We start from the raw sequence: 24,865 nt of genomic DNA, 5'->3' as shown, positions 1-24,865 counted from the left end.
CGATCTCGGCCTGCCTCGGGAGTGTCTGAAACAGCTCACGGTATCGCGTCTTCGTCTGCCAGTCCGTTATCCCAGCCTTGATGGCGGACGCCTCCACGCCATCTTGCCATCTCAATTTGGGCCTACCACGATTCCTCTGTTCTTGTGGACGGCCTAAAAAGACTTTACGGGCTGGGACGTTCGTTTCCTTGCGTATAACATGGCCAGCCCACCGGAGCCTGGCGAGCTTTATACGCTGTACGACAGTGAGGTCGCCGTACATCTCGTATAGCTCGTCATTATAGCGGCTCCTCCATTGTCCTTCCACACATATGGGGCCAAGTATCCTTCTGAGCATCTTCCTCTCGAACGCGACTAAGAGGGTTTTGTCAGATTTGGACAGTGTCCATGTCTCAGAGGCGTATGTGAGTATTGGTACTATATAGGTACTATATAGTCCCAGCTTCGTCCGTCGCGACAGGTTATTTGAGGTGAACTGATTTTTCAGGCTGAAGAATGACCGGTTGGCAGCCAGCATCCTTGCGCGCAACTCAGCTTCCATGCTATTGTCGTTGCTGACCTTTGACCCAAGACCCAATTGTGGGACGACTTCAAAAGTGCGTTCACCTATCTGCACGTCACGCCTACGTAGATCCGGATTATTTATTGGATCTCTGAGTTGCTCCGGACTGTTTAGCGGGGGGGGGGGGGATCACTCCGGATTACTCCGGATCACTCCGGACTACTCCGGATCACTCCGGATCACTCCGGATCACTCCGGATCACTCCGGATCCGGAATGACTGTCCATTATCGTTTAGACAATTCTTGATGAGTTCATTGACTTTCAAGTCGTACATCTAACATGTACGAAAACTGATCCGGACTGATCCGGAGTGATCCGGACTGATCCGGAATGATCCGGAGTGATCTGGAGTGATCCGGAGTGATCCAGAGTGATCCGGAGTGATCCGGAGTAATCCGGAGTAATCCGGAGTAATCCGGAGTGATCCGGAGTAAACCGGAGTGATCCGGAGTAATCCGGAGTGATCCGGAGTAATCCGGAGTGATCCGGAGTAATCCGGAGTGATCCGGAGTAATCCGGAGTGATCCGGAGTAATCCGGAGTGATCCGGAGTCGAATCCAGTTATGATCCGGAGCCGGAGTCATATTTTGCGCACCGGAGTCGGAGTTGATCCATGACTCCGCTCCGGATTACCCATTACTAGTTGCCACCATCAGTTTGGTCTTTGCCTCGTTTATCTGCAATCCGAGGCTCTCTGCCGCCTGCTCGATCCCTTGGTAGGCTTCTGCTACATAGGGGAGCCGCAAACCAATGATGTCTATATCATCAGCGTATGCCAGGATCTGGGTTGGCTTATAGAAGATGGTTCCCGTAGTCTCCACCCACGAGTCGCGGATGGCCCTCTCTAGCGTCAGGTTGAATAGGAGACAGGCAAACCCGTTCCCCTGGCGCATATCTTTTTTTTTTTTTGTTAACGAAGAGAGAGCGTTTTCCATCCCCCTTTCCGACCTTCCCAACCCGGCTGGTACGCTGTGGTGCGTATTACTTCATGCGGAGTCGTGAGTGCGGTTGCTCCCTGGTTCACGACGCCTGGTCTGCTGATTCTGCTTATTACGCTGCTTTCCGTGGTGCGACGCGGTCTCTTTGGTCCTATCGCCCACACTTCGGGTGGGCAATGGGGGGTCTGCATCGTTGGTCACCACTCCAAGCACGTAAGGCAGTTCTCCTGAAACGAAATTTTGATAGAGGAAACAAGAAAAAAGAGCAAAAGAGAAAAGAGATCGAAGAAAGCTGAAAATAGAGGAGAGAAGAGAAAAAGAAAGCTGGAAAGAAACGAAAAGAAAAGAGATAAAAGATTAGTAACTTTCCAGCTTAGGGTGGCCCTTGCGGCGCGGGTTGTTGCCATGGCGCAGGGCCTCTGGCGCAGACCTTTGGTGGTAGAAAAAGGTCCTGAAAGTTTTCCATCCACCCTCACCTGGCATGTGACGTTGATCATAGTCATTCTAACTAGCCTTATCAGTTTGGGCGGGATTCCAAATGAGCTCATAGCGTCGTACAGTTTTACCCTGGTTATGCTATCATATGCGGCTTTGAAGTCTATGAAGAGATGGTATGTGTCGTTTCTGTATTCAGCCATCTTCTCCAAGATCTGCCGCATGGTGAAGATCTGATCAGTGGTTGATTTTCCGTTTCGGAATCCTCTTTGATAGTTTCCTACTATCTCTCCGGACACACAGATGCTAGAACAAAAATGTCGACGTAACCTTCATCAAAACGAATGGCGAAAACGATACCAATTTTTCTTCCGCTCGACTCGAGTGCTTCCGACGGAATCGAACATCATTCGAATGAAATAATAGGCCTGATGATCTGACATTTTACAGACTTGACTGTTGTCGGCGGCTTACTAACACGTGGTCGATCTGGTTGAAAGATTCTTCATCCGGATGCGCCCACGTTATCTTGTGGATGTGCTTCCGCGCAAATTTGGTACTTCAACCAGATTGTTCGCTGCGGCGAACTGGACCAATCTACTAACATTATCGTTACTGTGCTCATGCAGACTATGACAGTCAGTGTATTGGCGGTACATTGGCTCCCTACCGACTTTTGCGTTGAAGTCCCCCAGGATGATTATGAGGTTATGCCTGGGGCACGCATCTATAGTTCTAGTGAGGCGGCCGTAAAAAAGGTCCTTCTCCTCTACCTTTTTCTCTTCAGTAGGGGCGTGAACGTTTATGAGGCTTATATTAAAGAATTTGCCTCGCATGCGCAGGGTGCATAGCCTATCGTTTATAGCCTTGAAATCTATGATTACGGATTTCAGCCGGGGACCTACGGCCAAACTCGTTCCGAGGAAGCGGTGGCGGTCGTGGCAGCTGTAGTAAATGTCGTAGCAATGCTTACCACGCCTGTTGTGCACACCGTTCCTTAGCCACGGAATCTCTTGTAGAGCTACGAGGTCCATGCTCAGTGCGGCTAGGGAATCATCAAGTTGTTTCAAGGCTCCGGCTTCGCTAAGAGTGCGTACGTTCCATGAACCTATTTTAATCGTTGTCCGGGGGCATTGCGTAGGGTCGGTATCTTTAGGTCCGTTTCGTAAATTCCTAATGCTTTCTGTAGTCGTTTTGTCTGTGAGGCTAGGTGACTGGCCCTGAGCTCCCGTGGCCGTTTTATTTAACGTTGGGTGGCCCCCCCGACGTCCAGGCACCCAGTTTCCCGGGATACCCACCCTCCTTCTGGTTCACCATTTGCCACCATCCGTCCAAGGGGTTGGGTCAAGCCCGTGTACCCAAGCTTGGATATGTGGAGGCACACGTTACCACTCTGCACGACGAGGACGTGTCGGCATAGGAGTTGGATGGGAGAGCCTGTATTATCTCTCGGAGGGTCTCGGATCCCATCTCATTGCAGAGCAAGCTATAACTTTAACTGCTAAAACTAGGGGTAAAAAAACTTCCTAGGCTCGCAAGCTGTTTAATGCGAGGGCTCTGGGGCTGTGAACTTGTATGGCGTGCGAGCCAGTGCTCCCCCTGCTAATCGCTGTTAATTGTATGGCGGGATAAACATGTTAAAAAAGTGATTACATTACATTACATTACATTACATACATCTCCATCTCTACCACCTTCTCGGCGTCTTGTTTTTCCTTTCCTACAACGTAACTCCTTCTGCCGCTTCACATGAATTGCGCGTGCCGTTTGGTTACTCCCGTATGTACGGCAGATTATCAGCTGGTTGTGGTTATGTGTATGGATTCTGGTTGTAGCTCGTTATTCGTGGGTTATTACATATATTATATGATGTGTGTTTAAATCTGGAATTGAAGTATTCTTTTTTTGCTGGTGTGCTCCGTTCTGTGCCGTTTGTGTTGAGACCATTCAATTTCCATGCGGATCGACGGTTATGAAGCCAAATCCAAACGAGCGTAGATAAATTATATTTTTCGATTATATTTTTTTTATTTTGCATCATGTATTATCTTAACTAATCTTAACCTTGAGTGAAACCATGCAACGACTATGAATGAGTAGTTAAAACTAGATAAATGGCCGTAAAATATACGTGTTGCGCATCCTTTTTCACATAACCAGGTGACGTGTCACAAACATCCTACTCCTCCCCCCTCTCTTTCCCCATCCTCCTAATTGACCCATATTTTGTTATTGATATTTTCTTCCTTGCTAATCTGCCTTATTTGCGCGCACAGCAAATTCCTGATCACATTATTTTGCCCGTGTTTTTCCACAACAAATTGTATATTCAAGTTCAAACGGCTGGTAAGTGTTTTTACACATTCTATTGATGTGTTATGTCAGTTTTTATGAGCTGCGGGGGGTCCAAATAATTATCCGATCTGTGTAGGTATAGCTCGTCCCGTATCGTGTCCGTTGACGCCAATTGTTCAGCACAGCAATTGCAGGTTATATGTAATGGTGTAGATTACGCTTGTACGCAAAAAACCAACATATTTGATGCTTTGCAGACTATGGATTTTCTCCATGAAAAACGACGGCTGTCGCCAAGCGAGCAGAATATAGCATCCCATTACCTAGGATTAGTACTAATATAAGTTTTTTTCCACACTGTATAGGATAAGCTAACCGGTCTCGTAGTAAAGTTGTCAACTCGTACGACTTAACAACATGCCCGTCATGGGTTCAATCCCCAAATAGACCGTGCCGCCATACGTAGGACTGACTATCCTGCTATGGGGGGAATCAATTAGTTACTGAAAGCCAAGCCCACAAGTGGGTACAGGCAGGCCTTGACCGACAACGGTAGTGCATAGTTTGCTACAAACTAATGCAACAGCTCGTCCGCATAGTCCCATCGTGCACGGAGGTATGATGTAGAGAGAACATCGTCGATGCAACGAATAGCAGCAAAAACTGGTCATACATTTAAGGTTTTAATCGGTCTTTCTAAACGGCCACTCCGGCGACCTGCAGTAACATTTTGAGCTCTGAAGCTTTCCAGTACTCAATGTACCGCGGGTCCCGCAAACGTCGTTTAAAGTTCGACGGAAGCCTGAGCCGACGGATATGCGCCGTCAATGCACGCCTATTCTCTGCTGTCTTACGGCATTCACGGTACTGTTAACCTCGAACCCACAAATGCGTTAACTTGCCAAAAACGCCTTTATCCGCGAAATGCATTCGCTCGAAACTCGGAAAGCTCTGAATCATGTTGAATTTCTTTAGTTTCAAAAGTGGCGTAGTTGTTTTACAATGCTCCCGGTACTTGTCTTCCCGAAACTCTTAGTCCGTCATTGGCTGGGCGATTGCACCGTAACGGAAGAAACATGGATAGTCATGTAACGGATAGTTCTGAATTCCTACTCTGTTCGTATGGTGCACTTCTGATTAGTGCTGGGAGATTCAATCCTTAGAAAAATTTGATCTGATCGGATCCCGTTTGTAAGATTTGAATCCCTAAAGGCCGGGCTACATTGATCGTACTCGCAAGCATAATTTTGATTTTCACTAGCGCATCTGGCGGCGGCTGGTGGAAGCTTTTTTTGGTCATCGAGGGAATGGACCTGCCGGATCTCAAAATTTAGTAGTTTTTCCATCGTTTTTCATTGCAAAAATGGATGCAATGCGTGCAAGACATGTGTATCTACGTTTTACAAAACTTTTCTCCTCCGATTTAAGTAAAAAACATGGAAAATTAACGTATTTTCTGGAGCGGCTCCAAATTGTTTGGCAAAATGCTTCGGTCAGCCGCCGCCAGATGCGCTAGTGAAAATCAAAATTACGCGTGCGAGTACGATCAATGTAGCCCGGCCTTAAAAGATTCCTTTGCGTTTGGGATTTGATTGCGATTCGATTGGGATTGGGATTCGTTTGCGATGCGTTTGGGATCGGGATTCAATGGGATTCCGATTGGAATTGGGATTGCGATTCTGTTGGGATTGGGATTCGTTTGGGATTCGTTTGGGATTCCGTTTGGGATTGGAATTGCGATTCGATTGGGATTGCGTTTGGTATTGGGTTTGCTATTCGATTGGGATTTGGATTCGTTTGAGATTCGATAGGGATTCCGAATTTGATAGCAATTCGATCGGGATTGGGATTCTGATTGGGATTGCGATTCTGATGGTTATTGGGATTTAGATTGCGATTGAAATTTGACGCTGTCGCCGATTCCCCCGCTATGACGCTCTAATGGGGGTTCAGAAAAACTCGCTCAAATTTCGGAAGTGGAATCACACAGTTTTCGGTCAAAATATACATAGTAAATGTTCATGTAATGTTGCATTTAATGAGAAGTTATAGTCACTAAATAAATTTTTTAATTTGATATTGAATAATGGTCCCGCGCATCTCAGGGACCTGTATTAATTGTGATGTAAGTACTGCAAAGTTAAATTATTTGGAGTGAAACAGAATGACCTCTTATTCCAGCTTTAATTTATTCCCTTTATTTTCAAATGTCACTCTACCTACGGAAAATAGGATTGAAGGCTTTTTTCGATGCCTTGGTACCAAAATTGACCACCAGCTATAGACGATATTTCCTTCTCATCCATGTACCACTTTTTAAATACTCCTGCATTTTCTGATTATCCGCCAGCGCCAATGAAGGATCCTTATTCTTCTTATTCCTCAGGCATGCATGACGCTTGAAGGCCATTTCGCGGTTACAAGGGCGACGAACATTGTCATATTTCCACAATAGACCCGTTTCGTAACGACCATTAAATAACCGTGTTTTGGAGCTGAACGGATTCCCTTTCCTCTTCTTTAAAGACCAGCTCACGGGAAGTGCCGATTAATTATATTAATGTTCATGTTTTCAACCTTTACAGATACACAAATGAAAATTGTTTTACGTATTGTTACTTACGGATGCAGACGTAGTACATGGGCCGAACATTGTCCATTCAAACCTCGTCTTCTCAGCAATTGGTTCGTCAAACAGCTGTTGAACCCCACGCTATGCTGTAACCGAGCTTATCCTGGTTGTGGGTTCAAACAAAAGGTCATTTAACAACTTATCACTCTTTTCAAGCTGCATTAATACGTGTGAGGGCTGAAAGAAAAAAACAATCTTGCATGTTATTGTTGATCGTTGGAATTACTGCTTCTTCTTCTTCTATTTGGCGTAACGTCCTACGCGGACATGCCGGTCTATGCAAGCTTTTGAGACTTGAAAGCTTCGTTGGAATAACTAATCATGTGCTATGAAGGACTCACCATATTTACGATTTTTCGATTCCGATATCGCAGTAGAGCAAGAAAACGTTGAGCAGCTCCGATGAAGCATCTGCAAGAAATATGGAAGAAAATTTGTCATATACTGTGACTATAAGAGCAATTGCTGTTCTTATTATAAGTTTAAACCACGTACCGTGTGACACTCACTCCGCAATGCGCATTTATCATATAAAACCGTCCTTGGTGAGAGTGTCGACAGGGCATGGTTCTGAGATGGATTGGTGGTTCGATGTTGCACATAAAAGCTACTGAAAAAAAGAGTTACAAAAATTAGTTTGTTGTAAAATGGAATGTTAGTATAAGCAAAACTATGAATGTATCCGTTGATCGCCAGCAAAACGGTGATCTGAAACGACTAACAAAAAAATAATACCCCCCGCTCCAGTTGGTATACACTTGTTGCACATTATGTGCAACGGTTGTAGTCTAGAACGCACCACGTGGGGGTTTAAGGCGAGTAGAATGCTTTCAAAAACATTCGTGCTACACCGTCTTATCTCGTACTCTCTGGTGTACGAGATCAACGTCCTCTTATTTGTTCCTTTGTTCCTCAAAAATGACTTAATTTGACCCCATAAATTTTCTATTGCCTGCGTGTGAATTTCCCTACCTTCTGGATTTACAAAGCTAACTGAATAATTCACCTTTTTAATGCACGTATCCATAATCCTCGAGAGTGTCGTATGATCTCCAACAGTCGGTCATTATTGTGGTGCCCCAATCAACACTCTCGAGGATTAGGTCGTGCAAATTTTCCCTAGTTCTCCTGACGACTATCTCTAAGAAAATTTCTTTACTTTCCCTACAAATACCCCCTACCAACCATAGCTCCCCAGTCCTTGGCAATCGGCCTCGGTTGTACTTACGTTTTACGATGAGGAACTCGTCGATCTCCTCCGTTAGTCCTGGGCCTCCTATCATCCACCTATTCTCCTCAAAATACTCAGTACATTTTTCCTTAAGCAGTTAAAATCAATTGTTAACTGTTTTGCAGCGAACGTATAGACTCGCCCACTGGGCCCGAGTAGCATAACGGGTACGTATTTTAATAACGTGGGATCTTTCAGACCTGAATAGGTAAGAACGTTAGCTACATAAAGCATCAACGACCTTTATTTTCAATCCTCTTTTTCCCCCTCAAATGTAGAGAATAATCGCACAGTATTTGTTTGCAAACTTTTTTCTGATAGCCGCTAGTTAATTAAAATGGCTGCGCTCTCTGTTTCACTGAGCCTGGATCGTCTCTTGGTTAGCTCCGAGCTGGGCAACTCGTCCCACGGGGGAGGCTGGGCCTCCACTTTCGCGTTACGCTGCTCCCGCCGCTGCAGCCTCCACTCCCTGCTGTTGCGACGTCTGTTTACTCTCCGTCTTCCCCCTTTTTCTGTCTGTAGCAGAAGGCGGTTACCTTCCGCGTCGCTGGCGCCTCTCTGGAACAGGTTTCCAATTCATCGAAAACGCGCCTCCTGCAGTTCTCCTGTTGCATATAGTTTTGCCGCACTCACCGCATCTCCGTCTTGGGATAGGGAGACAATCCCCGGTTGCGCGAGGGATTGGTTATTCGAGGGGGTCAGTGTCCTCCGCCTCGACCTCTCCTGTTGGTTGGACAGCGTCATTGGCCGCTGCGCGTGCCGTCGTCGAGCCGCTCCAATCGTCGTTGCTGCCGCAGTCGTTGCTTATTCCGGTTACGCACTTCGCGCCTTAAAGTCTTCGCTCTTTCTCCGCCATGTCCACGGACTGGGCTGAAGCAGGGTTAGGCTGGGCTGCGGCTGCTAAAGTAAGTTGTTCCTCCCGCCAGTCCCCCTGAAGATTGGAAAAGATAAGCAGCTCAGCGCGAACCTCCGAGAATCGAATCGATCGACCGCTTCGAGTGCACTTCCATTCCACAGATGTTAACCAGAATATTCCGGTAGCCGCTCCGCTTGATAGAGATCATGACGATCTCCATTTTTTTCCGGCGCCTGGGAGAGATGGTGCTGCTCCATCCAGCGACTCACCGCTGATACCGTTTTCTCGGCGTGTCATCGGCCCGTCCGTCGTATCGTACTCGAGCTCCCTGTCGGCGAAGTAGTCCTGCAGTATGCGGCACAACTGCACTGGGACACCCTTCGCCTGGAGCGCCTCGGCAATGCTCTGCTAGCTGGCCGTATTGAACGCGTAACGGACGTCCAAGGCAACAACCATGAGGCAGCGCCGGTCACGGTTGTTGGTTCTGCCTAAGGACTACGCCCTCCGTCCCGCGTCCACGACCTGCTGGATGGCCTGCAGAGTCGATCGCCCTCGCCGGAATCCGAACTGCTGCTCAGACAGTTGCGGACTCTCAGGATCTTCGATGTACTCGTTGAGCCGGTTTAATAGCAGCCGCTCCAAAGCCTTGCCCGTGTTGTCCAGCAGGCAAATCGGGCGGAAGGACGACGGCTCGCCCGGTGATTTACCTGGCTTTGGCAGGAGCACCAGTCGCTGCTTTTTCCACGGCTGTGGAAAGCAGGACATGTCCAGGCACTCCTGAAACACCCGCCGGAAGGTCTCCGGTTGCTGCCTGAGAGCGACTGTAAGAGCGGCGTTCGGCACTCCATCAAGCCCAGGAGCCTTCCGCGGGTGCATGCTGGCTGCTATTTGGTCCAGCTCGGTCAGGCCGATCGATCAAAGCGGCGCCATGTTGCCAACTCCGAGATCAGGCCACTCGACCGGCGGATGAACCGGGAACAAGGCGTCGACAATTCGCCGCAGTTCTGCTGGATCACGTTCCGGGGCTGAGCGGGCTCCCTGGAACCAGTGGAAGACTTTCCAGAAAAAAATTCCAGTTACGTCCTCCCTGATCGACAGGAGAAACCGGTCGAACGCCTCGTTCTTACTCAAACGAATAGCCTTCCGAAGGCTCTCTCTGGCAGCTAAGAGTTCCGTTTGGAGCTCTTGTTCCGGCGGGATGGTCCTCATCGCCATTTACTCCTTTCTGGAGAGTTCGTCGATCATTGCCTGGATCGCCGGAGTCCACCAGTAAGCTGGCCGACCTGTGTGGTCCTGCGCTGGGAAGACCCGCGACATCGTCTCGTCGCAGACGCTGGTCAGCGACTCAACCAAGCTTTCGACGCTGTTAGCTTGACGCGCGAACCCAGTCATGGCCAGCGCTTTCCCGAAAAGTTGGGAGTCAAACTGACTGGTCTTCCAGCGCGTACCGGCTTTGCTTACACGGGCTGGACGCTGTCCACGCCGTGCTGCCCGATCCCTCGTTGGTGGTGAACTCTCGCCAACCTCATACCGGACGTATCGGTGGTCGCTCAGCGTCGCCACGTCAGGCACGCGCCAGCCTCGGGCGCTGTCAGCGCGCGGGTCGAGACGGCTGATCGCACTGCTGGCGAATGTAACGTCCGGTCGGCTGGGCGGGAACCGAGTTGAGTCCGCTCGGTTCCCCTTGAACGTAGGCAGGCAGTCCGCCTTGTTCAGAAGCACCAGCCCGAGGTTGTCCGCCAACTGGAGAAGCTCCAAGCCCTTCGGGCAAGTCCTGCTGCTTCCCCAGTCAAGGTGCATGGCGTTGAAATCGCCGGCCAGGAGAACCCGGCTGCACCCGCGGACGATCAAGTCAATCTTCTCCATAATGCTCCGGAACTCCGGGACTCCCGTCTGCGGCGACACGTAGCAGCTCACGATTTTTGTACCTTCCACGTCGGCAGCAACCACACCGAGGGTCTGACGGTGCCTGATACGCTGTATCGGCAGCCGGTTGCCGTTGACGACGATGGCAACCGTCTTACTCTCGTCCGTCACCCAATTGCCGTTATTGCGCGGTACGCAATAGGGCTCGGACAAGAGCAGAACGTCGAGACTCTCGGTGGTTATCACGTGCAACGCCAGGTCCTGGGCGTTCTCGCAGTGTTGCGTTCTCGCAACTGCAGGATGTTCAACATTGTGATGGCGGTCCTTTGCACATTGGGGCGGCGATGCGATGTGGGCCGCCGCAGACAATGCACTTCGGGTCCGGCATGACGCCGCGCGATGATCCGCGGCTCCGCAGCGCAGGCACAAGCTGGATCGATCCTCGCCAGCTTAGTCTGCTGTGGTATGGCCGCGCTCCAAGCAGCGGAAACAGCGAACCGCGCTCCAAGCAGCGGAAACAGCGAACCGCGCTTCGCTGCTGTTTCGGGGCACTGCGCACCAGGCACACCGAATGCCCGACCACAATGCGCTTATCCAGTAGGAGGTCAGCGTCCCTCCGTGGCAGTCGGACACGGGCACGCTGCGTCCCGTCGCGACGCTCCCACAAAGATGTAGTTGCTGCAACTGCTGTGCGCTCCAGCGCCCGCTGCAGACCGCGTTCCACATCCTCCTTCTTGGCCAGCATGTCGATACCCGTGATCAAGACTTCGGCCATCTCTGTTACGATCCGGCCAGCGGCCAAGTCGCCAACTTCCTCTTGGATCCGCTGCAACAACGAAGCGGCGTCTGTATCCTTCTTCAACTCGAGTCGGAGGAAGTCCCGAGTCGTACGGTAGCCCTGGTGGACTCCCTTGTTTTCCTCCTGTAGGCGCGGGTTCAAGCGTATCTTCTCGTACAGCACCTTGTAGGATGTACCTTCGGCTGGCTCGAAGATGATTTGGTCCTGCCGAAGGCGTGCTGGACGTCGTTGTTCGTTCCGCAGCTGTTCTCGGCGCTGCGCCTGCGTGGCATTTGACCGCTGCTGGTGTTGTTGCTGCTGCCGACGCTGTTGCTGCTGCTGCGTGCCGACGACCGCCTGTCGCTGTGGCTGCCGCTGCTGCTGCTTTTGTTGCTGCAGCATGCCAGCGACCGCCTGTCGCTGTGGCTACCGCTGCTGCTGCTGTTGTTGCAGCTGCTGTTGTTCCTGCTGCTGCTGCTGATGCTGCTGAGGGGGCTGCCGGGGTTTCCCCTTAGCCATGCCGCGATATTTGCGGCGGACGACCTCAGCGAAGCTGAGCTGCTCCACTTGCCGGATGCCTTCTCCCGTTGGCGCCTGGGGGTCCGGGAGCGTTACCGCCGCTGTCCCTGACGGACCAGGTTGCGATTGCAGCTGCAACTGTTGCTGTTGGCCGAGTTGCCAGGATAGCTCCCGGCGCATTTGTTGCCCCAGGTCTCGGATCTCGGCCAGCATTGCATCCCGTTCCTTCTTAGCTTCCGCCTCGGCGGAAAGCCTGGCCTGCTGTGCCTCCGCCAGCTGCTTCTGAAGGCCCTCTATTGTGGCTTGAAGACTTGTCACCGTCTTCATTAGTTCCGCCTTCTCCGCCTTCTCCGCCTGCAGCATGAGGTGCAGGCGGATTTCTTTCTCCTCGTTCATCTTCGCCGTCATGGACGTGCGTCCAGTGTCGACTTTCGCAGAAACTGTGGTCTTCTTTGGGATCGCTCCCAAGCTACAATTGACAGACGGCTGCCGAGGCCTTAAGTTGCGATCCATTTATTTTAGAGTTTTGCAACCATTTTACTCGTCTACCGCAGGTGGCAGCAGTTTATTTTTCTGTTTGCAGGCAATAGAAGGCACCGCGTTAGCCAACCGAACGGGGAGCTGGTTTCTGTCTCGGCTGTTATTATTGCCAACAGATGTCGTTGCCCATATCACCTCCGCCGTACCGCTGCAACTTGGGCGTACCGCTGCAAATCCGCTCGCTATGTAACGCTGTCGAACTGCTTCCAACCGTCGTTTCAAATTTGTTTCAGCACGTGTGCCCACCGCTTTAACACTTCAACCACTCACTTTATTTCGGCCGGAACGTATGTCCGTGTATAGTTTAACTCACACACCACACTATAAACACTATTCCGTCTTGGCCGTGAAACTTTCCGCGCACTTGGCCGTTAATTTCAAAACCGGCCCCGAAAAGTTCACCAACGGTTGGTTTTGAAATTAACGGTCGGAAATATTTCACACACTTCACCACAATTTCACTCGCAACGCCTTTTTTTTGAAATTTTTTGAAAACTTTCACGAAAACTTTCTTCTTTTACTGCACTTTCAACGGACCATTTGAATTTGTTCTTGTAATGTTTCACTAATTCAGTTTGACACTTCAACGACGGCGAAAATGGCGGCGCCGAACGGTGTCAGGCGGTTACCAAGCCTTGTCACTTTTGACACACTGGCCCAACCCGAAAATAAAAATTTTCACGAGCCGACGCCATTTTACCCACGCGATAAATTCCGAATTAAATAACTTTCTGATGCACTTTTTACCACTTTCCACTTAATATTTTTCCACAGGAAAACTGTCACTGTAAAGATACCGGCGAGATCTATCGCCTGATCACTTTTGATTCCGGAAATATATGTAGTACACCTGTTTATTTGACGCACAAAGTTTTCTCCATACAAACTTATGGTGTGACGTCACAGAATATTACAAACACTTTTCTATCGTTTCTATCCACTGTTTTTGATCCAAATTTCACACACAGTGTTTCACTTTGCATTCATCTACACGAATATGCACAATTCATATGGTTTTATTGCATTTTACTTGCAATTTTTTCACTTGCTCACGGAGCTGCGTGGAGGCACGTCTGTTCGGTTTGAACTCTCAGTTGCAACGTCCCAAGCTCCACTCCTTGTGGTGCCCTTCCGTCAATTTCTTTATATTTCAATGAAGACAGTTTGCGCTATCGCTCCTATCCCAAATTAACAATCAATCGATATATCTAGACTTCGTAGAGCTACCACCGTGTGTGTGGTGACTGTACTAACTTAACGGCATCTCTGCGCGTGAAATGCATCTGGCACCCCAACTTGGTCCACCTAGTTATGAGGAGGTGCACGACGGAAATTATTGATAGGGGAAGCGGATATCTCTGCACTGCATGGGGCTACCACCGTGACTGGAGTCATTGCTAGGCACCGAACGGCATCTGTATGCGCGCACTTGAACAACATCTTTATTGTTGATTTGGGATAGGAGTGATCGCGCAACTGCCTTCAGGCCGCAGAATGCCCATTCGGTTTAGAGGTCTACTCTACCGACTGGTTGATCCTACCAGTGACACCTATCGCCAACCAGTCGAAACACATCCAAGGAAGGCAGCAGGCGCGTAAATTACCCAATCCCTGCACGGGGAGGTAGTGACGAGAAATAATAATATGGACCTTATGCACGATGGTTCATAATTGGAATGAGTTGAGCGTAAATCTTTTTGCAAGGATCAAGTGGAGGGCAAGTCTGATGCCAGCAGCCGCGGTAACAGGTTGGCTGATAAGTCCCCGGTCTAACAAAGAAAATCATTTTTTTTTTCAAAATTCGTTTTTATTATTCAACATAGTTCCCTTCAAGAGCGATACAACGATTATAACGACGTTCCAATTTTTTGATACCATTTTGGTAGTACTCCTTCGGTTTTGCCACAAAATAGGCCTCAGTTTCGGCGACCACCTCTTCATTGCAGCCAAATTTTTTCCCTGCGAGCATCCTTTTGAGATCTGAGAACAAGAAAAAGTCGCTGGGGGCCAGATCTGGAGAATACTAATTGACTAATTACACTAATACAAAAATACAAAACTAATTGACATACAGACGTCAAATTTTGACTCGAATCATTTGAAGGTTGGTACTATATAAAAATAATATGCATTTAATACTAGCGGCGCCATCTATGTGTCAGACCGGGGACTTATCAGCCAACCTGTCAATTCCAGCTCCACTAACGTGTATTAAAGTTGTTGCGGTTAAAACTTCCGAAGTGAATACCCATGCCCGCCAGATTCCCGTCCGTCGCAGGTTCCTTGTTGCTGGATCAGAACTTGTCGCCACGACCTCAACGGTCAAAATTTTGTTTGACCGAGCTTCATGGTGCCCTGGGTACTTTCGTTAAGCTTAAACATATGAGAGTGCTTAAGCTTAAGTGCGTTAAGCTTAAACAAAAGCTTCAGTCAGTCAGTCATTCAGTTCAGTTCAGTGTCCTTCAGTCCTCCAAGGGCAGCGTTAGCCGAGAATTATTTTGCATGGAATAATGGAACCTGACCTCGGTCTGCGTTGTTCCGTTGGTTTGTAATAGACCAAGAGGTAATGATTAACAGAAGTAGTCGGGGGCATTGGCATTACGGCGCGAGAGGTGAAAGCGATTGCCAAGGATGCTTTCATTAATCAAGAACGAAAGTTGGAAGATCGATGGTGATCAGATACCGCCCGAGTTCTAAAAGTAAACGATGCCAATTGGCAATTGGGAAACGCTATCTACCTTCGGTACTCTTAGTAGCTTCCGGGAAGCCAAAATCGGGTTCCGGTGGAAGTATGGTTGCAAAGTTGAAACTTAAAGGAATTGACGAGAGGGCACCACAAAAAGTAGAGCTTGGACTTGCGATGACAGCTAGAAGTGAACGGACGTGTCTCCACGCTGCTCCGTGGAGTGAGCAAAAATGTTTTGTTGATACGCGCAAAAAGTTGAGGATTGTGAAAAATCAAAATTCTGTGTTTATTGCACACGAGAGATTAAAAAACCGGACAATAAACGGTCGTTTGTTGGTGAATTAACAAGGCTTCGAATATTCTTTATCAATCACTATAGTTCAATCATTTAGGGGAATATTTCAAATCGGTTGGGGAATGTTGCAAGCATGCTGTTGAAGAGTGTGGGAGCGTTGCAATTTACTAGGGGAATTTCACAAGCATTACGTGGAGCATTCATCAGAGTGTGGGTGCCGGTGTAGAAAGTTTCGAATTAATAACGATGATGGTTTCTAAAAAAAATCATTTGAAATGGGTTTTTTGTGGTATTCTCACTTGGTTAATAATAAATATTGCTGCGGGGACATAATTAAACATGATAAATTGGTAAAATTAACGAAAATAGTTTCGGGTATTGACAGCGGCACTCGCAGTCTAATGACAGCTCCACAGTATGCTTGTTTTTAAATATCCCCTAGTCGATTGCTGTCGCTGGCGGTTTAAATTTAAGTAGATTATTAGGTCAAAACAGCCATCTGCTCGATCGCACTATCGAAACGGTTTCGCTGCGTTGTCAAACAATAATAAACATTGCCGCTATCACGTGTCCGATCGGTGGCCGATCGGCATGTTGACGATGCAGCGTTTTAGGAAGTAAGAACAAAAAATGAAAATGTTTTGGAATTAGTTGGGCATAAAAGGGAATAAATTATAGAAAATAAAGTCAGTGTTCAACGTAAACCTTCGATCGCCGCAGTTACTCTCAGGTAAGTTTCGTGTGTGACAGCTACGCTAAGTTCTTCTTTTTATTATTATTATCATTATTGTCATTCGGGCTACGCGATCGTGCCGGCCTTTTCAGGACTTGAGTACCACGTAGCCGGATAGTCACCCCTTGCTACGGCGGACGGTTCATACGCGGTTAGAACCCACGACGGGCATGCAGATGTGCGGAATGATGGCGGTGCCGCGGGACCGCTCCTATCCAGCGTGCAACTTGCATACTGCCACACTGTCTCCTGCCCGATGCATACGCTGCAGGCAGGGTGAAGGATGCACCTCCACGATAAAAAAAAAAAAACATGAACCAGCAGCAGACCTAACGATAGGCGGACTAGGCGGTCGCCGAAGATATCTAGTCTGTAGTATGCCGTATGTCTACAAGTGGACAGAGTATTAGCGACAAGGGCCCCCTGAAAGATGGTCGTTGGGGCCCCCTGGCTGGAGAACCAATTGCATTCCCCTCCCCATGCCGGGAGCAACAATTTTAGGGCCTGTGACCAATGATCGTAGGGGTCTCATACCCCCCACCCCCGCCGGCAATTCAAGTATACTGTTCAATCTCCCAACAGCTGTGTGCCAGTATCCCCTCCTTGCGGTCATCAGTTACCATTTACAGGGGCCTCAACTCGTCTTTCTGCCTAGGGCCACCAATTCCCCTACTCCGCCACTGTCATGAACACTTTCCTTTCCTGACCGATAGATCATAACATTCCGGAAGAATACACATTTGGCGTCAGTTTTGCATATGCACGCACGCTCACGTGGTGCTTGTGAACGGATTTTTTAAGCACCATAACAGCTTGCGAGCATGGAACACACGCGAGAAAGAGATAGCGCTATGGAGGGAAAAAACACGGACGACGGCTGACAGCGATTGGTCGTCTTGCGCACTAACACATCCAAACCTTCGACTGCGCGCTCTGGCGAGGGGTATGAGGTGGAGCAAGGAACGGGTAGCTCGACGAGCTGCTTGACAAATTTGCCGTTGGAGAGAAAAGGAAGGCCTGAGAAAATGCGCGAAAGGCAATGAGTTCTTCCGTCGCTTTGTTCAGCGGAATGTCAGAAATATGTCGGTTCACCATCCGGTCACCGTGTAGGTTCTTAGGAATGGTAGACTAAGGGGGACTCTGTGGTGGATTACTTGTAGCAGTATTTTGGTTGAAATCTAGTAGCCATTTGTGCGAGCAACCGAGGTCCCACCGAAAAAGTCAAATGAATGAAGTCAGTCTTAGAACCCAAGTCTTTGAAAGAGAACAGGTCGAAGCGTTTAGAGTAAATTGACAGAAAGCCATGGGAAAATTTTGACAGTTAAATTGAACATTGTTTATGTTTAGCGATGGACGTTGCTATGGAGAGAATAAGAATTTTGTTCAACATTTTGCACTCATTTCTTATTAGAATATTACATGAACTAGAATCCAGTTAGAATATTACATGGCTGATACAATCCGAGGATCTCTTTTATCATTCGGCGTCGGGTTATAAACAGAAGACGGTATGCATATTGTACTTTTGTGTGTCGATTCGATGTTTCATTTTACTCTCTTTGTTAAAATGAATGTAAATAGGACTTCTGTTACCCAGTTGGAACATGTAAAGTGCTGTTTTATGCCTGTTAAACTTTTCGTTCTTCCAGCATGACCGTTGCAAACGGTAGTGATTCGTGGCCACTGAATGGCAAGCAATGAGGTTAACTGTATACAGAGTAGACTGCAATTACTTCTCCTTTATTCTCCAGAAGTGATTGACCGCAAGAAATTTAACCAATATAATCTTCCTAATAGTAAATTCGTCTACTTTTCCACGTTAACTTTTAGCCGTTTTTTTGTAAACACTTTTTCATGAAACTGTCAAAAGCGAGCTGAAAATGGCAACCTAGCAACGGGCTTTGCATCGACATGTTCTCCTTAACACGTTGTCTGCCACCATACATGCCCACTGAACTGCCCCGTCAGGCCACGGAATCACTCTTTGAAACGATTGCATTTGCTTTTGCATTTTTTCTCCTTTAAATCAAATTCACCAATTGTTGTCTCAGTCGCTCCACAATGTTGTTTGTTGGGCTAATTCCATGGAATTTCATTCTTGGAACCCCCCCTCCCCTCCCTTCCCTTCTCTTTCTTTACCTCTCGCAAAAGTCGGTGACATTCCGACTCCAACTACTGCTTGCAAGGGAATCGGATGTATCAGATTCTGACAAAATCACTTCTATGAATTCCTATTTTTTACCTATAATGAATTGTTCAACTGTGTGCTTCCCTACGAGGTGATGATTTTTTTCGCTGGGTTGAACACCTCCTGTTTTGATCACTTTAGTTGCACTTCGGATTTTTAAGCGCAAGGTTCACTGATCACCCCAAGAAATGTCTGAAGCAAACATGCCAAAGTTAATCGAAGCACAGAGTAGCGATGAGGAAGACATCACAATACCAAAAAAGAATACTAGAAACAGAATAGTATCCTCTGATTCTGAGTCTGATAATTACGATGGTAGTGATTGTGATTGTGACGAATCTTCACTTCCAGATGTTTTTAGAGAATTGGAGTTGGAAGAAGAAAGAAATCACGGGGGCTTACCGCAACAAAAAAGCACAATCCAATCAACTGCATGGAGTGAATTTACCGGTCGACAAAAATCATTTGCTTTTGTGGAAGAAAATCAGTTAAGTTTGCTGCCTTTGGATATGACACCTTATAACGTGTTTCAATTATTCGTCGACCAGGAAATCATTGAAATGATTGTAACCCAAACAAACAAATATGCTTTACAAAAGTTGGATAATTATCCCAAGGAGCACGAATGAGCAAATGGAAACCAACTAATTCGGCAGAAATGAAAAAATTCCATGGATTATTGCTATGGATGGGATTGGTAAAAGTAAACCCAGTGGCAAATTATTGGTCCAAAAATACTACCGTTATGTCGCGTAACAGGTTCGAGATATTACTCAGTAATCTCCATTTCACCGATAACACGTCCATATCCCCTAAAGATCGGCAAGGAAAAATAATAAATTTGATGGATAAACTACAAGAAAAGTATCAGCAAGTGTACACACCAGGAGAAAACATCGTTATTGACGAAACATTGATTCCAGGGCGTGGCAGACTCATCTTTAGACAATACATTCCAAGTAAAGCGCATAAATACGGAATTAAAATGTTTAAGTTATGTTCAAGCGAAGGATTCACATGGGCTTCTAAAGGACGGGCTACATTGATCGTACTCCTTAGTGTAATTTTTGTGAACGCGTACGCCATCTAGCGGCGGCGGGTTGAAGCTAGATGCTGGCATAATTTATCTGTCAAAAAACGTTTTGGGTCGAGGAGGCTATAATTTTACCCAATGATGGATAGATATTGGAAGATGGGGAAAAATGTGGCCCAGCGCTTTGTATGAATGACGATTTGTCCAACAACAACAATTAACGGCCTACTTTGTTGCAATTTATGGACGTTTATCAACATTTCCTACGGCAAACAGGTAGCCTGGTCGAAACTTGATGAGACACCAAGTATGAATAATTTTGGCACTTAAATTATACCCACATCTAGCTTGCGCTGGTCGCCGCCAGATGCGCTAGTGAATATAAAAATTACGCTTGCGAGTACGATCAATGTAGCCCGGCCTTTAGATCGGAAAACTCATCTTGTAGGAACCTTACGGCATAACAAAAAATCCATGCCAAGAGATGTTTTGGACTGTAAATTAAAAAAAGGTGAAATGATTGCAAAAGAAGACGAAAACGGAATTGTGGTTCTGAAATGGAAAGACTCTCGCGACGTAAAGGCCGGGCTACATTGATCGTACTCGCAAGCGTAATTTTGATTTTCACTAGCGCATCTGGCGGCGGCTGACCGAAGCATTTTGATAAACAATGTGGAGCCGCTCCAGAAAATATGTTTATTTTCCATGTTTTTTACTTAAATCGGAGGAGAAAAGTTTTGTAAAACGTAGATACACATGTCTTGCACGCATTGCATCCATTTTTGCAATGAAAAACGATGGAAAAACTACTAAATTTTGAGATCCGGCAGGTCCATTCCCTCGATGACCAAAAAAAGCTTCCACCAGCCGCCGCCAGATGCGCTAGTGAAAATCAAAATTACGCTTGCGAGTACGATCAATGTAGCCCGGCCTTAACAAAGGAAAATGTGGGATGGATTATTCGGACCAAACGGTCTTATGTGTCACAACAATGAGGAAAGGCGTCAAATGGTATCGTAAGCTAGGAATCGAGCTTTTATTGGGAACCTTTGTAGTAAACGCCTTAGTGGTTTTTAAAACTGCAACAAAGAGAAACATCGGAATAAGAGAATTTAGGGAGATGATTGCTTCGGAATTGCTACAACTACCCGTCAAAAACACAACCAAATTCAGTCCGCAACAAGAAAATCATGGTTTAGCCATCCGTCAAGATTCCAATGGGAAAAAATGCGACGCGCATGCAAACGATGCTACAACAATGACAGGCAAAGCATGGGCCGATCAAAGGTACGTGAAACTGTGAAAAGATCGTTTGCGTATTGTCCAAGCTGTCCCGATCAACCTCAACTTTGTGATGAGTGTTTTAAGATTGTGCATCAAAAGTAAAGGATGAATAAATGAACTCCAAGATCTTATAATTATTGTTCATTCTCATTCTCATTTATTTATGAAAACATAATAATGAAAACATAACCTCATTTTGATATTTTAATCATTTTTTTTAAAGAAATAATAACCGTGAAAGAAAAGCATTGTCAAGAACCGATCAAATACGTGCAAATTTATCTCTTGTAACCCGTCTTTTCTTATGTGTAATGTGTCAGCCACTATGTGGCTGACGTGGCCCGATCGGAAAAAACCCACTTGGCAGACAACGTGTTAATAGATCTTGCTTAGAACACTCGTTCAGCACGGTTGACATCGTTTTTCTATCGATTTCACAATGGTATTACCTGAAAGACAGTTGTGTGTTTTGCAATGTAGACTGAAATAGGTAGGTGAAGTAAAATAATTTGAAAATTTTATTTTTTATATTCAGCTTTAATTTTGGTACACAGCAACTTTTCTCATCCTGCTTTAGTAAAGTTTTTTACTAAAACGGTTGAATAATAGAATATTTTACTGATTTTAAGCATAAATGTCATGTTTTTACTGATTTTCAGTAAAACAGTTTACTGCATACATTTCAGTAATACATATTTTACTGAAAATCGGATTTGGTAGGCGCTTACAAGCACCGCTATAAAAATTCAGATGATATTTCGGCTTGCGGAGTTAATTTAAAAGAATTGGCTGCCGTGTTAGTTTGCACAATCTTTGCTACAATTCACTGTGCTTGCTGAAATTCCGTTGTGTCTGAGCGCTTACTGAACCATCAAAACTTGTTGCGGCAACAGTATAAAAACTGTATTAAACAACATAAACATGTATGAATATGAACTGAAGGACTGACAATCTCTGCGCATAAATAAAAAACTCTATTTAAAATAAATATTTAGTCATTTTTTAATCGCTACCAACTACTGAAAAATCAGTAATATGAGAATGGCTTTAATGAGATTTTACTAAACGAGCTGTCTTTTTGGTGAGCTCCGGACATTACTGTATGATTCAGTTAACATTCTTTTTAATGAAAGGATTACTGAAACTTCAGTTCAAAAATTTCATTTAACATTTACTGAAGTTCAGTAAAAAAAGTTTACTGAGTAATTTATTTTATTTTCTATTTTATACTTTACATGACAAACGTAAGACTTGTGCTTGCTGTTTCTTTCCATTGTAGTTTTCTTAAGCCATTTTTTTCCAACAAATTTTTCTTTCAACCCATTTTTTCTTTCAGCCATTTAGTTTTCTTTAAACTTCAATGCCCGCCAGGGGCGATCCGTTCCAACATCCGGACCGCGATCCTTAGTTTTAACCCAACCAGGTTCAAACTGAACCTCTTTCTCCCACCGTTTTTTGCGATCCGACCTGAACCGACTGCTATCAACGATCAAATCGATCCGATGAGAACCGGTATAGAACGTCATTCTCTTTTTTATGGTTTCTGTATGGATATACATACACATTCTGTCGATATGATTGTTAACAGCGCAAGCCATATTCTCGCAATCACAGCGATAATGGTACAACATCAGCGCTTTGAAGCCAGAAAAGGATAGAGATTTGTGATGAAGTGAGAAGCTAATCGCCAAAATTTAAAGAGACAATCCAGCGCTTGCGGTAAATGCAATCAATGAATTGATTCTCTTCTGCCATATGGATGTTATACGTATTGGTGAGTTATTTTGCTCTGGATTGTGGTAATCAATGAATTGCTATGTGTTTGGTGCTAAGCTGTTTCGTTGTGCATTCAATAAACTCACTTGAATGTTTACCTGAGATCTTCGTTGTTCAACTAAAAACTTAGGGTGCACAACACGTTTAGCCTTCCTCAACACTTTATTGAACACCGTTTATCGACCCGTGGAAAAGCGCTATTGTTATAATCAATTAAAGTGCACTACCGGACAATTGAACATTCCGGTAGTGCACCGTACAATAGAATGTCAACCCTACGGAAACAACTTAGCACTCTATGTATTTGTCATAGACCGATGATTTGATGCTAGTTGCTTCTATTAAGAAATATTAATTCAATAAGTGCAGTGTGCGTTGCAAAACATATCTTATTTAAATCATTAATTAGAAGAACAAAAAAAGAAAAATGATAAATTTTAGTTAAATAATCCTAAATTAATAAATTAAACAAAAACAACAAAATGTCTCGACCTTGTAATATAACATGCACTGTATAGCGGGTTACTTAAGTTAAGCGTTTTTCTTATAGCAGTAGAATAGTTTTACACATACAATAAACTATTATTTAGCTTTGCTCGAATTGAAACTGTGTGATTATTGCACATAAAAGATATTACACAGTATTAAATAATACTTTCAAGTTATCCATAAATAAAGTGAGCAACTGAAAAAAGTGTAACCATGATAGGTTATCTTGAACCTGTGCTCCGCGTTCCGTTCTTTTTCTCCAGATTGGCAGGTTTATTTCGTTCCTCTATTTTCGGAACTATTCCCATCACTACAGTGAACCTTCTGTAGCGACCTAACCTAATTGCCATTTTCGAGAACGAATAACCGGGAATTCGAGCAAATTCCCTTAAACTGGAGCCTTAAACTTCGCAATTGACATTTTCGAGCACGAATAACCGGGAATTTGAGCAAATTCCCTTAAACTGGAGCCTTAAACTTCCCTTAAACTGCACCAGTTTAAGGGAATTTAGAAAAAGGCCTTTAAAATCAACTGTGATCCGGCTTTTTCGTTGTTTTCTTCTAGATTGCCTCGAAAATGATGTTTCCTATCGTTATAGTTGGTCAGGTAGCCATTTTATACTTAAATAATATTGATTTTTTATAAAATAACGTCACACAAAATTAGCTTTTGTTTTTCATAAAAAATCTAAGCTATGTGTGTAAAATGAGCTCAACGGCATCGTCAATCGATAGAAGCAAGTCTAATTTACGAACTCACCAAATTTTAGCGCTTTCAACACACTTGATCACACACAAATCCACAATTTCAGGCGTATCGAGTACTAATCGAGCAGATATGGGAAAACAATTTCGAGCAAATGTCACTTGGGTTCCCTTAAACTGCACCAGTTTATGGGAATTTAGAAAAAGTCCTGTAAAATCAACTTTGATGCAACTTTTTCGTTGCTTTCTTCCAAATTCGATCGGAAATGATGTTTCCTATCGCTATAGTGGGTCATGTAGCCATTTTACACTCAAATATTATCGATTTTTTTTATAAAATAACGTCACACAAAATTCGATTTTATTTTTCATGAAAAATCAAAGCTACGAATGTAAAATGAGTTCGACGGCATAGTCCATCGATAGAAGAAAGTTTAATTTACGAAAATTTCTAATTTAATCTAATTTACGCCAAATCTTAGCGCTTTTAACACACTTGATCACACACAAATCCACAATTTCAGGCGTATCGAGTACTAATCGAGCAAATATGGAAAAACATTATCGAGCAAATGTCACTTCGGTAGCCGCAACAAGTTCTCCACACAAGCGGCTGTATGTAGATCGAGCTGAAGGCGGCATACATGGTTCGGGCGGCTGACACTCAGCGAGAACAAATTATGAGAAGAAAGCGAGAAGCGAGCGAGATGAGCGAAGCGACGGCGGAAAAAAATCCATTCTGGTGTCGGTGATCGCGGGATAAGGTGTGAAAGTAGCGGGAATATAGAAATAAATTAAATTAGTTGTAGTTCTTGAAGAAGCAAAAAGTTAGTTTTATTTAGTAGTTAAAAATATTTTTTCCTCGGCCATTTAGTATTAGTTGTTTAACCTCTTTCATTTGAGAGTCATTGAGACCGGCAAGTAAGAGGGGACGATCATGTTTCAAATGCTAAGTCTAATGCAGCAGCAAATGAACCAGCAGCAGCAAATTATAGCTCAATTACTGCACCAGCATTCTCATC

At 45.5% G+C, this 24,865-nt stretch overlaps 2 protein-coding genes across 3 annotated transcripts in view; both read right to left on the bottom strand.

Moving 5' to 3' along the window:
• Nucleotides 1–24,865, bottom strand: part of LOC133392901 (uncharacterized) — a 590,816-nt gene that overhangs the window by 240,975 nt on the left and 324,976 nt on the right. The gene's annotated exons all lie outside the window — the stretch shown is intronic.
• On the bottom strand, nucleotides 706–11,997 carry LOC133393530 (uncharacterized). 2 transcript variants are annotated; one of them, XR_009766238.1, is made up of 5 exons: nucleotides 8,093–11,091; nucleotides 7,360–7,474; nucleotides 7,206–7,275; nucleotides 6,856–7,041; nucleotides 706–1,826 (listed from the first exon to the last, which is right to left on the bottom strand). XR_009766238.1 is itself a non-coding variant. In XM_061658775.1 (4 exons), exon 1 carries the CDS (start codon nucleotides 11,995–11,997, stop codon nucleotides 11,122–11,124), a length of 876 nt encoding a protein of 291 aa, XP_061514759.1. In that variant the 3' UTR covers nucleotides 6,477–7,041; nucleotides 7,206–7,275; nucleotides 7,360–7,474; nucleotides 8,093–11,121. The 2 variants fall into 2 exon arrangements, 1 of the variants encoding a protein (XP_061514759.1); XM_061658775.1 differs by lacking the exon at nucleotides 706–1,826 and having other exon boundaries at nucleotides 6,477–7,041; nucleotides 8,093–11,997.

This window comes from Anopheles gambiae, chromosome 3, assembly GCF_943734735.2.
Source record: "Anopheles gambiae chromosome 3, idAnoGambNW_F1_1, whole genome shotgun sequence".
Taxonomy (NCBI): Eukaryota; Metazoa; Arthropoda; class Insecta; order Diptera; family Culicidae; genus Anopheles; species Anopheles gambiae.
This window is presented reverse-complemented; position numbering and strand designations above follow the sequence as displayed.